The sequence below is a fragment of the Rhincodon typus genome, chromosome 17, assembly GCF_021869965.1.
Source record: "Rhincodon typus isolate 14 chromosome 17, sRhiTyp1.1, whole genome shotgun sequence".
NCBI lineage: Eukaryota > Metazoa > Chordata > Chondrichthyes > Orectolobiformes > Rhincodontidae > Rhincodon > Rhincodon typus.
The window spans coordinates 4,189,192-4,203,075 of NC_063348.1; the positions used below are offsets into that span (position 1 = coordinate 4,189,192).

Genomic DNA, 13,884 nt, shown 5'->3' on the forward strand with positions numbered 1-13,884 from the left:
CTGCCTCACTGACCCCGCTCTCACTGTCGCTGCCTCACTGACCCCGCACTCACCGTCGCTGCCTCACTGACCCCGCACTCACTGCCGCTTCCTCACTGGTCCCGCTCTCACCGTCGCTGCAGCCCATGCTCGATCCACCGTCCCTGCAGAACGCAGCCCACGCATTCAGCTCCCGCCACTCAGTTCCCGGTTGTGACCCAACTCCTCCCGACTCCTTGGGTCGGTAGTTAAAAGTATGGGGGGTGGGGGTAGGATAGATTTACTGCAGAGATGAGACCGAAGAAGAAGAGAACAGAAAGGAAAAGGAACGGGAAGTGGCGAGCAGAGTGGAACAAATGGAGCGACTTACCCTGCTGCCAACATCCCCTGTACCTATGCACATGTTGCTATTTAAATAATTATCTATTATCCTCTTGAATACCTCAGTTGAAACCATCTCTAATATACTTGCAGGCAGAGTTAAACACTTACTGTCTGAACAAATTTGTTTTCACATCATATTTACATCTTTTGCAACTCACTTTAAAGTTGTTCCCTCTTGTTCTTGATCGTTTACGAGTGGGGACAATTTCAACGCTGTCTGCTCTGTCTGTACTTCTCGTGACTTTGAAGACTTCAATCAGATCTTCTTACAGCCTTCTCCTCTCCAAGGATACTGTTTCAGTTTCTCCAAACTTCATGACTGAAGTTTTCTGCCCTAGAATTATTCCCATAAACCTCCTCTGCGCTGTCTTCAATGTCTAGGCATCCTTCCTAACGTGTGGTGCCCAGAACTATACACAGTACTCCAGCTGAGTTCTTCTACAGGTTTAGCTTACCCTCCCTACTCTCGTACACTGTGCCACTATTAATAAAGGTGAGGATGCTATACGCTTTATTGACTGTTTTAGTTTTGCCATTTTGTTCTGGATATGCATAGGACCTGGCAGTGAAATACCACAAGATGTTCAGTATCAAGCAAGTTTGAATATTCTCTTTTACCCAAATGCATGAATACTGGCACAATGGCACCAGTCAGGAGTCATTATTAGAGACAACAAGGTGCAGGGCTGGATGAACACAGCAGGCCAAGCAGCATCATAGGAGCAGAGAGGCTGACGTTTCGGGCCTAGACCCTTCATTATTATTCTCTTCTGTACTGACAAAGGAGCTAACACTGACATACAAACCTGATGAATATAGGTGGAGCTGTTAGTGTGTTGTAAAAGGTGCAAACTTAGACATTTAGGAGCAATGTAGGATCAGATCATTTATCTGGTGTGCACTACGCATGTACAAGAGTGGTATAATATTCATCAGAATGAAATTGCTTCTTTTGAATCCATTGAGCAATATTTAGATACAGGGTCTTATTCTGAGACACAAGTGAATTATAAACTATCAAAAGAGATTTGATTGCTTTATTTCAATTTGGAGTAGGTTATATCTATGCTGAAGATAGGTAAAATAGAAGGCTCATGTTTTGTCTGCATCAAACCTTTCAATTATTGCCAGTAAGTTATTAAGCAGCAGTATGGTGTAGCCTCGAACAGCTGAAATAACTGAAGCCCATCACTCACCGAGAAGCCCACGTTAATACACAGTGCAGCACCTGCACGGACCACCATGCTGCTTGGCATTCTGGCATCCAAAAACCTGGGAGCGGCTGCAAATAAAATACATTCATCTGTGAAGGAAGTTATTTTGCCTGTCACATGAGTTTCACTCAGGGGGCCATAGCAACATGCAGGACCATCAGAGGTTAGTTAGTGCTGGTTACTTCATTCAGAAGGTGCCCCAGCTCAGTCAATGGTCTGTGTTTACTGTAGTGACTGTAACCAGGTTAGCCAAGTAGACCTCATAGAATATGAGTTCCCTGATTGGGTCTGTTAATCTGGTCCAATCAGGGAGCCCTGGCTGACAGATATAAACAGGAGTCTCAGAGTTCTGCTCAGTCTGAGAGCTGGCTCTGAGGCAGCTGGATAAGTGTCAAGAACTGTCCATGTGTAAATAAAAGGTGACTTAGTGGCAGGATACCGGGCTCAGTGAAGTTATTTCATTTACCATTCAATCAAAGTTAACCAAGTCACACAAAAGCAGCCTGGGTGAAGAGATTATAGGTGAAATCAGTGTGACCTTCCCAAAGTGCCACCTGCTGGTAGGGGTTAACATCTAATCATCACAACGACAGCAATATGTTAAAAACAATCTCATTTATAATTTCCTCAACCTCACTTGATCATTGGGGTCTTTGTAAGACCCAGCACTTGCAAACAATTCTCAGGATTGGGCATCACTCACAAGATGCAAAACACAGTTATTCTTGAGAAGATGTATTTAGAAGGGAGGAGGTGATGGCCTGGAGGTATTATTGATCCAGATACCTGCGTAATGTTCTGGGGAAACAAAAACTGAAATTGCTGGAGAAACTCAGCAGGTCTGGCAGCCCCTGTGGAAGAAAGCAGAGGTAAAGAGTGATCATTCTTCAGAACAGGTTCTGGAGACGTGAGTTTGAATCCCACCATGACAGAAGGTGGAATTTGAGTTCAATAAAACTTTGGAATTAAGACTCGCATGAAACTACTGCTGATTATTGGAAAAATCTGTCTGCAAAATGACCCGAGCTTCCAGTTGCCTGACACTTCAAAGCACCATATTCCTACACCAACACTTCTGTCATGGGCCTGCTGCAGTGTTCCAGCACAAGCTGAAAGAGCAACATCTCATTTACCACTTGAGGACCCTGTAGCCTCTCGGACTCAACATCCAGTTCAATTACTTTAGAGCCTGATTCCATCCTTCCATGTTTCATACCCACCCACACCCAGTCCTGTTATGACATGGGTTGCTCTTAGCATTGTCACCCATTCCCACCTACTCCTGGGCTTAATATCACATTACACGGGTTGCATTTCGTGCAGCTAACCCATTTTCTCGTTCTTAACTCTAGTTTTCACTTATTCAGCTTTTCTTTTGTCCTGGCCTACTATCCGTAATCTGCTTGTTTACCTCCCCCTTTCATATTTATCTCCCCATCTCTCTGGGCTTCATCTCCACCGCACCACTCACCTCTCCCCTTCACCCTCCCCCAGCTTCATCTTCAGCATAAATATCACTTTTTCCTAACTGCCATCAGTTGTGATGAAGATTAACTGGATTCCAAATGTTAACCTTGCTTTCTTCCTACAGATGCTGCCAGTTCCTCCAGCAGTTTCTGGTTTTGTTTCAGATCTCCAGTATCTGCGGTTCTTTGTTTTATATTGGGGATAAAAACACATCTGGTTCATTAATGTACTTTAGGGAAGGTCCTTACCTGTATCTGGCCTAGATGTGACTCCAGACCCAAAGCAATGTGGCTGACTCTTAACTGCCCTCTGGGCAACTAGGGATGAGCAATAAATGGCAGCTTAGCCAACGATACCCACATTCCACGAACAAAAGGAAAAAGCCAACTTTGTGTACCCCTGCAGTTTATTCACTGGTGGGGATGTGGGTGGGGTGGGGGGGGGGGGTGGCGGTGTGGAGAGGTGCGGTGTTGGTGGTGGTCTGTATGTACTTCTCCAACAGAACCTGTACCCTTTTTGCTAAGCAAGACAAGCAAACTTCATGCACAGATGTTTAACATGCTTATACTGCGTCCCTGCATGCCCTCGTTTTAAAGAAAGAAAGGACTTGCATTTACGGGCACTGTTCATGACCTCAGGACATCTCAAAGCACTTCAGAGCCAATAGGGTACTTCTGAAGTGTAGTTGCCGGGTGATAATTTCACACTGTTATTTTCTTTACTTGTTCCCTGAAGCCACACAGTTTACTAAGGTAAGTTTCACTCGCGCTAAATGTCTTATGAAATGGTTGTTCATACTTATCACTAAACACTGGGCACTCACAGCTTATTTTAATCATAGGAATGTTTCAATTAAAGCTGATCTCATTCAACTCATACGCTTGTATTTTCTTGTACCTATTGAGAGACAATGATCAGGAATGGGGCCCTCTCTAACTTATTTATAGGATTGAGCAACAAAAAAGTGAGTGGAAATATTACAGTTTAAGGTTGGCAGGTGAATATTTGTCCAAAGAAGAGTTGGTGGTGGGGTTAATTGGCTGACTTAGAACTAAAAAACACTTCCCTGCGATGAATGCCACAGAAAACACACTTGAGTTGAGTGCAAGATATTGAAGAATTAAAACCCAGTGGGGAGCGTAGTGATCATGAGGGAGGAACCCTGTCACCGACCTCACTGTAAATGGGTTAATCAGTCAGTCTGTCCGTCTGAACCTCTCTCCTCTGCAGTTATGAGTGTATCCCTGAAGGAGTACATGGTCGCTACTGGGATATTTCAGGCTTCCCTCCATCATTGAGCATTGGGATAACTGGGTTACATCATGGACAATTAAAAAATTATTTAATTCCACACATTCTTGGAGTTATTGCCCAAGAGCTTTAAAAGGAGGTTTCCTGATAAGTTGGAAAAAAATAGACTTTACCTGGAGGTGGCATGGCATAGACAGCTTTCATCAGCTCTGTTGGTTCTCCCACACCTCCTTCATTTACAGCTCTGATTCTGAAGAAGTATTTGCCTCGCTCCTGCAGGCCACCAACAGTATAATGGGTGCTGGTAATTGGTATCTTACTGCATTTTGTCCATTCTTTGGCATCTTCAGCCCTCATCTCTAAGATATATCCTTGAGGCTCATCACCCGAGTCAGGTTTTTCCCAGGCTAAAGAAATGCTCGAGTTGGTAGAATCTGTCACCTTGATATCCTTCACCATTCCTGGAGCACCTGGGTGACAAGTTCAAAGTTAGCTTTTGTTTGAGAAGAAGTCAACTTGAGAAAAAAAGCAGCATACATTATTGTAAGTGTATGAGAATAAAAACAAATCAATGTGTGCACACAAATGGAAATGAATAAAGATAGATCAAGATGCTTTCAGTTCTACACATTTTCAAATTTGTGTATTGGGAAAACAATGGAACAAATATACATAAAAATGACTGCTGGTATGAAACACTACATCAGGGCCTCAGCGAGATGCCAAGAAGTAATTTTAGGATTTCCAAAATTTCTGTAACTGCTGAAAACCTGTCATGAAGTTGCTGCTGGATGTTTGTCAGCATGGTATGGTCTGCATGTCAGTGAGGGGAACATAGCTTGTTAAAAAGGGAGACAACAAAGTTGCTGTGTTGGCATAACGCCTGCCATTTAATATCTGCCCAGCTGTCTTATGGTGGTGGAATTCCATTTCCAGAGCCAGGCCCTCAACTTTATGACTGGTGATGAGATTATTCTCATTTAATGACTGATTATTAGATTGTTCCACAGGTTTAAAGTGGAGTGTGCCTTCAGACACTTGATAACTATTTCCATGAAACCAGGGGAATTGGAGAGTTCTGGATTTGTGATTGGATCATAACACTCTAAAGTCTGGATGATCAACACAGTGAATGAGAGTCCAAATCTTACAATGGGATTTTGAAAATATGAATGAAATTTAATACTTATTAAAATAAGAAAGTAGTAAAACTTGACAATGAAGTTGCTCGATTGTGAAACTTTTCAGTTTCCATTAAAATTCCGCTGGTTCATTAATCTGTTTCATGGAAGGGGTCTTGCCCTCCTGATCCTTTCTGGCCTTTATGTGCTTCAGGTCGTGTACCAGTGTGACTTACATAAATGCTCCCTGAAGTTACCCTAGTAACTCGCTTACTTGTATTAAACTACTATATAGAAGTTCAGAAACATTTTCAAAAACAGTTGGCAATAACTACTTACCTTGCTAGCAATGCTCCCTATAAGCTGTGTGGGCTCTGGGAAAATCAAGATGTAGTGAATAGGCCCAAACACGTTGTGCCCAAACAATGTTCCCTTTAACAGTACACTTACAACATTAGAACACATTTGGACAGGTACATCAATGGGAAAGATTTAGAGTGATATGGGGAAAATGCAGGAAAATTGGACTAGTTCAGTGTAGGATACCTGATCGGCCTGGACAAGTTGGGCCGAAGGGTCTGTTTCCATGCTGTATGGCTCTATGACTGTATGAGTCTATAAGCTGTATGATCCTAAAGCAATCTTAAAAGAACAGTGTATTGCAAAAAGAGAGTTGTAAACAAATACATAAACAGTCCTGGAGGTAATTCTAATGCTCCAAAATAGGTCAGTAATGATGTTAAAACTTTCAAAAGAACCGAATCCACTTGAAGCTATTCACATCAATTCACTGGAGGACAGATTCTAGGTGGGGTAGGGAAGGTGTTACAAATTTCACTTATTGAAAACCAATAAGAAGGTTATGTGTTTGTGTGTCTCCATTTTAATAAATCTATTGTTATTAATATCCAGCAAGTGTCTCAGGCCTTATAGATAAATGGATTGAAAATGACTGGATCCATAAAGTAATTGTTTTTATCGTACTGCTTGTGGAGCAGGAGGGCTAGTATCCTTCTGGCCCCAATCATACCTATAAAACCCCTGCAAGTTGATTGCTGTCTCTGTTTGCCCATGACAATCTTCTCCTATCCCCCTCGCATTCCGCCACCTCTCTATTGCACCACTGGACCTAGCTACTCTGCTACTGGACCCACTTAGTCTGTCAATGGATATCTATTCTGCCAATGGATATCTACTATGCCAATGGATATCCAACTGCTAATGGGTATCTACTCTGCCAATGCGTATCTACTCCACCACGGGACCTCGCTACGCTGTCTAGGTGTGTTCCACTGCCAGCTTTCTCACCAAACAGTAAATCAATCAGGCTGGATGTTGGGCAGGAAACCAAAGTTTCCCGTGCATAACTCAACCAACCTGCACTGAATGCATGGCTTGGTAACTATTGGAGCCCAGGTTTTTAATACCTGACTTTCAGTTAGATGGAAGCAGTTACCAAAACTAATGTTTGGTTGAAAGTACTTTAAATGCTGCAAAAATATGTTTTTCTAAAAATCATTGGTAGGTGATACTTAAAGGAGCACTGCTTTTGTTAAAAATGGTTATCCAAACACCAACTGGAACAGTCAGTTGCCATACAGATATTACACAGACTCACGGATGGGGTCTTTAGCCACTGCTGAATTGGATGCAGTGCTGGGCTCACCAGCTCCTGCTCGGTTAACGGCTATAACACGGAACTCATACTCCACATCCTCCATTAACCCATCAGATGTAAACTTAGTGTCTATAAGGGAAATGGAGAGAAGTTCATCAGGAACAAACATCAAACCCTGGGATTGTGAATGTAATAAAAAGACATGCTTCCCCACGTACACAGTTTCCACAAGTCATTTTCCAATTTCAGTCATGACATCTTTAGCATAAGTGCAGCAACTTCATCCTGAACTATTCTGTTATAATTTATGGGTTTAATTCTATAACCTATTAATTTACAACATTTAATAGTTAGAATATAATACTATGTATTCAATCCCAAACACTGGATTGGTTAATTTTTAAACATTATTGTGTGAAGATTTCCTCCTTGAACCATTCTCATCAAAATCATAATTGCGGGTACAAACAGTAAGGTTATGATTTTGATACAAATGGCAAATTATAGGGGCATTCTTTAGTGAGCTCTTCCCAAATTATGCACAACAGGAATAGAAAATATGTTCTCTTTCAGTGGAAAGATTAAAAACAAACGTATGAAAAACTGCAAAGTTAAGTTCTTTCAAAAAGAATGACAGAATTTCCCAAGGAAAAACGTTAAGAGTTGGCTTCTGCAAAGAAGTGCAGTGTACTTGCCAGAAAAACAACTTGTTACTTGCCACAGGGACAGCAGACGTTGGGAACAGAATGGAGGGAATGGAAGCGGTCAAAAATTATTGTAACCTCATCATGAAGAACTGACAGAGACCAGTGGAGTAATGGCTTCTGGTTGTATTCTCTGGAGCCATCTAAGATGTTTTTGGTAGATTCATTGTCACCACATCATCTAATCAGTGCCAGGCTTAATTACTGATACCAAAGGAAGGATGCTCGCATAAAGTCTTCAGCAGAAGAGAGGCTCAATTTTGATAAACCTCTTAATTTATTTCATGAGTAGTTACATTGCATCTAAGATACATGACGCTCTCTTGTGAAACAACGGGATCAACTTAAGAGTAAGTATGCATTACTCTGACTAAAACTTTTTGGTTCAACTTAGAGACAAATGGCCTACAGCCTATACAGTAACTTGTCAACTCCATCCTGATGGACGGAGTTCATGCCATGATGTAAATTAATCCTTTGAAGAACTACCGCTTATACAACAAATGGACCCTTTAGAAGTTAAGTCATTGAAGGTGTGCAGGTCAGGTAAAGATTTCTCGATAGTGCCTCCTCAGGGCAGTTACTGTAGAGATGGGGGTTTATTGAATACTTGGACGAACCTTTTAGTTACGCTGTGATGTAATCTTGAACTCAGTACTCATGTGCTGATGTTCTACTGGAAGATTGGAGCCTGTACAGCACAGAGCATGCCGCTCTGTAGCCATACCATCATGTTGAGTCCATTGATAAATTTAGTTTAAAAGTAACCCAGAGTTTGGTGAAAATCCAAATAACCCACACTAGAACATTAATGGCCTGGGAACTGTCACCAAGGTATCACTATCATAATTATCATGTAATGGGAATGATGACCCAGTGAAGGTGAAGACCTGGGGAAATGCCTGTTGAAGGAGGGGTTAGATATAGGCCTCAACCAATTTATGTCACCATTGTTTCTGCACTGATCTCATTTGAAAATGAAACGTAGGATGGAGAAAAAAGCCCTATCTCCTAAAATAACACGTTAAATATTCGAAGAAGAGTCACTGGACTCGAAACATTAACTCTACTTTCTCTCCATAGATGCTGCCAGACCTGCTGAGTTTCTCCAGCCGTTTCAGTTTTTGTTTCAGATTTCCAGCTTCTGCAGTTCTTTGTTTTATATTAATACTTTAAATATAACAGTTTTCACATGGAAAATGTCTTAAGATCCATTCCAGGAATGAAATCCTGACTTAATGGGTGAAATGAAAAATGGTGGTAACCTCATCAATGCTACTATATGAATAAGGAAGCTAGAATAGGACCTTGAACTGGCTCTTTTGTTGCTGGAATCCAACAGTTGCTGCCTTTCTTCCTTCTCTCCACAATATAGCCCAGCAAGGGTGCACCTCCATCCTTTGCTGGTGGGCTCCATGTGATGGTGATTGCGTCCTTAGTAACATCTGTGACCTGAGGCTGAGATGGCATTCCAGGTGACTCTGAGAATATAAAATAAGAGAAAAATAAAGTTAATTCCCCTCAATAATCACACGTCCACACGATAACAAGGACTGGTAGACAATTTGTTGGTGTAAAGAGACCTCCTTGATTTGACATCCAAGTTTCTACAGGAGTCAAGGGGATGAAAAAAAAAGACAAGAAGTTTAGAGAAAGCATCCACATTAGAAACATAAACAATGAACTCTCTTCTGCTTTCCCTCAAGATCCCTCATAAGATTAATCTTTGACTTCTCCCCTCAGCTAAAGCATTTTCTGATGCAACCTCTTGTACAATGTATCATGTTGCAAAGCTGTTTCATATTTAATATTTCTTTATAGACTATGGAGATGCCGGGAGAATTTCTTTCAAAATGGTAAAGAAAAGATATTATAACTTTTATTTTTAAGAATAAAGCTTCTTAGAAAATATGTGACTTGTGATAATTACTGGTCTTGGTTGTTAGAAGTCACTTTGAGACAAACCCCTGACTTCCTTACCACTGGGTTTTATGGTAATCCTGTTTGAACAGCATTGGCAGGTTTGGAGTTGGTTAGGGAAAAGCTTGCTACAGACAAGCTTCCCAGCTCATGTCTCCAGTTTCTGAAATACTATCGTGGTGAATTCAGAAATGATATCTGATTATTCTTCTGGAAAAAAACTGACTGAGAGAACTTCTCAGTATTGTGTTTCATGTCTACCAAGAAACCAGAGACAACCAATGCATGATTAATAACTTTACTACATATAAAAGACCACCAGACTTTGGAACATTCTACTCTTTGGGCTAAATCTTGTGAATTTATGGTTAAGTGTAAGTTGTGTTGAGTTATACATCCAGACAAGCACTGACATTCTGATACCGCCTTGCTCAATGGCTGACATACATTCTAAAGGTGTTGGAGAAGGGGAAGATGGCACCATGATTGGCGGACATAAACTTGGCGGTCCCGACAGGCGTTGGTACAGGGGAAAGATCTCCTCTCTTGGAGGGCCAGCAGAGGAGGCCATGACACCAGACCTTGGCAGCCTGGTCTGATATCATCACACAACCCGTTGTTGTCATGGCACTGTATTTCTGATTGTATGGAGGTTGTCTGCATCTATCATCTGCAGTATGTGCTAGCTCTGACCGTTATAACCTGTTCTGTTACTTCTGGAATTGTAGTGCGAGGAAGTATCAGCCAGGCCAACTATGTTCCATCAACTATGTGACTTTTTGGCTGCTGTGCCATTACACTGCCAATGAAGGGCAACTCTGGAATGGCAATGCTTGTCTGGGGGATTGTTCAGGGTTTAGCAATGTCGTGGGCACCATTGATGCCAACCAAATCTGATGAATGATGAGTTCTTCTGGGTATAGCAAGTAGTAGCATCAGGCTGAACCCAGCTGTGAGTGGCACCATAGGATGGGGTGAGGCAGTTAATGAGAATTTGGTAAGATTCAGTGAGGAAACTTACTACTCCTCTGTAAAGGGAAACCCTCCATGAATTAGCCAAAAAAACATAAGGTGCAATTCATAGGCTAGAGACTTACAAGGGCCTGAACAATATGAGCTATGGTGATGGCGACAAATCTGGAATCATCAGGTAAGCAGTCCTGAGAGGCCCATCTCAAAGTTGTGAGCAACATGTTGCATTTTTTGAATTAAGTTCTGCATTTTGAGAGGAGATTCTCACGAGCCAGCGCTGAGTTGCTTATTTAGGGGATTATTACTTGTTAACAATTCTTATAAACTGCCTCAAACTGCCTCATTAATTTGCAGATTTCTGTCCTACAATCTGCCAATTAGATGTCAACAAATCTCGACATGGAAGACAGAGCGGGTACCTGGCAACTCCAGCTCACTGCTTGCTCTATGTTGGACACCTGGCGCTGATATCTCAGGACATGCCCATGTCCATAGACATTTTCATCCTACGTGTGCCGACAACTAAGAACATTGATGGCATCTCTCCAATCTACTTACAATACGTTTCTGTCCTTCAGTGCTGCACCTCGAGTACAATGGCATCTATCTGTGTAATGTTATAGCAAGGACGTTGCACTCAGGGGCACACACCCAGCTCATGGTCAGTTCACTAGCTGTCATAGCATTCATTCATTTTGTGGAGGTGCCAATGGTGGATAAGGTCAGAAGTCACACGACACCAGGTTATCATCCAACAGGTTTATTTGAAATCACAAGCTTTCGAAGCACTGCTCCTTCGTCAGGTGAAGTGACTTTTGGAATACTGCATTCAATTCTGGTCTCCCAGCTATAGGAAAGATGTTGAGAAACTTGAAAGGATTTAGAAAAGATTTACAAGAATGTTGCCAGGGTCGGAGGGTTTGAGCTACAGGGAGAGGCTGAATAGGCTGGGGCTATTTTCCCTGACATGTCAGAGGCTGAGGTGTAACCTTATTTAGCTTTATAAAATCAATGGGGGACACAGATAGGGTGAATAGCCAAGGTTTTTTCCTCGGATAGTAAAGTCCAAAACTAGAGGACAAAGGTTTAATGTGAGAGGGGAAAGATTTAAAAGAGACCTAAGGGGCAACTTTTTCATGCAGAGGGTGGTGCATGTATGGAATGAGCTGTCAGAAGGAGTGGTGGAGGCTGGTACAATGACAACATTTAAAAGGCATCTGGATGGGTAAATGAATAGGAAGGGTGTAAAAGGATCCGGGCCAAATGCTGGCAAATGGGACTAGATTACTTTAGGACATCTTTCTAGAGAAAATTGTCCAGCCTTATGGGTATGAAGGTGTGATTGCCATAGCTGGGATAATCCGATTCTCTGCTAATGGAAAGAAAATGGAAATGACAATTACATCAGTGAAGTCTGAATAAATATGGGGAATTAAATAGTTGAATTTTATGTATTTGTAATAGCCATCCTTTTGACTATAATTTCAAATTATGACTTTATCTCACACAGTAGCTCTTCTCCTCAAAATATATCAATGTGTTTAAAGTACAAAAATACTTTATAAAATAATTATGCAGGAAGGTGTACTCATTATAACTGGAGGAATTAAAACCAATATCTCCATTATTAAAGGATTAATCTACTTATGTGTAATATCTAAGAATATGATAAAGAAGGATTCAATTTTAATTTTAGCTTCCGTACTGCCATCAATGGTAGATTGAAAGCACAATATGCACACTTACCAATTGGATCACCAGCTAAGATCTCTTCAGAATCAAGGGGATCGCTCATTCCTTCGCTGTTTATTGCTCGGATTCGATACTGGTATGCTTGACCTTCCTCAACCTTGTTGGTGGAGAAAGTTGTGGTGTCGCTGTCAACCTCACCAACCTTGATCCATGACTTCTTTCCAACAAGTTTCCTCTCAATGGTGAAGCCTGTTATTTGTTTGCCCCCATTATCACGTGGTGCCTTCCACTTCATTGTAATACACTTCCTTGTGTGCTCCAGGAATTCCAATTTTCCTTGGGGAGGTTTAGGTCGATCTGCATAAAGAAAATGGGAAAGCAGAATGACTCTGTACACGTTGTGTTTAGGTTAAATATGAAATACCTACCTCCACAATGGAACTGTCCAGATCAGAAACAGGGCAACGGGGAAATCCCACAGTTGGATTCCACAGTTAATCCAACTCCATAAAGCTCTGGGCCTTAGCCTTTGAGCATTTAGGTAGAAAAGATGAGGGAAAGATTTTATAGAGATAGAAAGACAAAGGATTGAAGCTAGTGTAATCTACCAAGCAGTGTGCAGATGAGAAGACCATTTCTGATCGAAGAGATAAATCCTGTGACATTCTAAGGAATATGAACGATTTGTTCTGGCAAAGGTGAGAATAGAGATGGCCAGAGTGGGCCTTAACGATTGTAATCTGTTTCAAAACTGTCCAAATACCAAGCACCTCTTGATGACCGTTCTAACATCATCAAAGATTCATCCCAACCTGGTAATTCTCTCCTACGACTCTTCCATCAGGCAGAAGATAGAGAAGCTTGAACACACACCCCAGCAGGTTCAAGAACAGCTTCTTCCCTGTCAATATTAGACTGATGAATGGACTGCCTAACTTCAAATAATGTTGATCTTGTTAATATTGATCTTGCCTAGCATATGGTGTAACCTGTATGCCTTACTCTGTTCAAGTTTTCTTTTCACCCTATGATCTGTATGTCCTTGCTTACCATGATCTGCCTGTACTGCTCGCGAACAAAGCTTTTCACTGTACTTAGGTACATGTGACAGTGAATCAAATCAGATGTTACAACTCGGTAAAACGGAGAGAAGTGAACACATTGGAAGCTAAATAACGGTGGCATGGGTTTTTAGTCGTGTTAAAAGTTACAGGCATAAATCCTGTCGGCACTTTGGTACATTAGTTACCTACTAAGTCGTGATTAGTTGATGGTTGTTGTCAGTTCACTTGTTACAGTAAAAGTCTCTCAACTTCAAACTTTGTGTGATTCCTTCAGTCAGTTACTAGAAATTCAAATAGCCTTTTAGAAGTCATTGATTTCTATGGGTGTGGGGGTTGCAAGGTGTGAGAGAGTGTCATAACTCAGAAGTAGAGTTGAGTTTTTCTCATGGATGTCTGACCTCATTTTGAGGTTCTGAGCTTGAGTATGGCCTCAGTCTACCTGCCAGAGAAATTATATGTGAGGCATCCTCTGCACGATCCCTGAACACCAGGACGGCA

General features: G+C 41.6%; 1 protein-coding gene across 1 annotated transcript in view; it reads right to left on the bottom strand.

Moving 5' to 3' along the window:
• The window catches only part of LOC109937262 (immunoglobulin superfamily member 22), a 63,399-nt gene that overhangs the window by 14,352 nt on the left and 35,163 nt on the right, over positions 1-13,884 (bottom strand). Inside the window, exons 14-18 of the mRNA XM_020535872.2 lie at positions 12,377-12,679; positions 9,046-9,219; positions 7,035-7,163; positions 4,469-4,765; positions 1,560-1,645 (exon numbers count right to left, since the gene is read on the bottom strand). Coding sequence (XP_020391461.1) covers positions 1,560-1,645; positions 4,469-4,765; positions 7,035-7,163; positions 9,046-9,219; positions 12,377-12,679 — 989 coding nt within the window. The remainder of the gene's footprint in view (positions 1-1,559; positions 1,646-4,468; positions 4,766-7,034; positions 7,164-9,045; positions 9,220-12,376; positions 12,680-13,884) is intronic.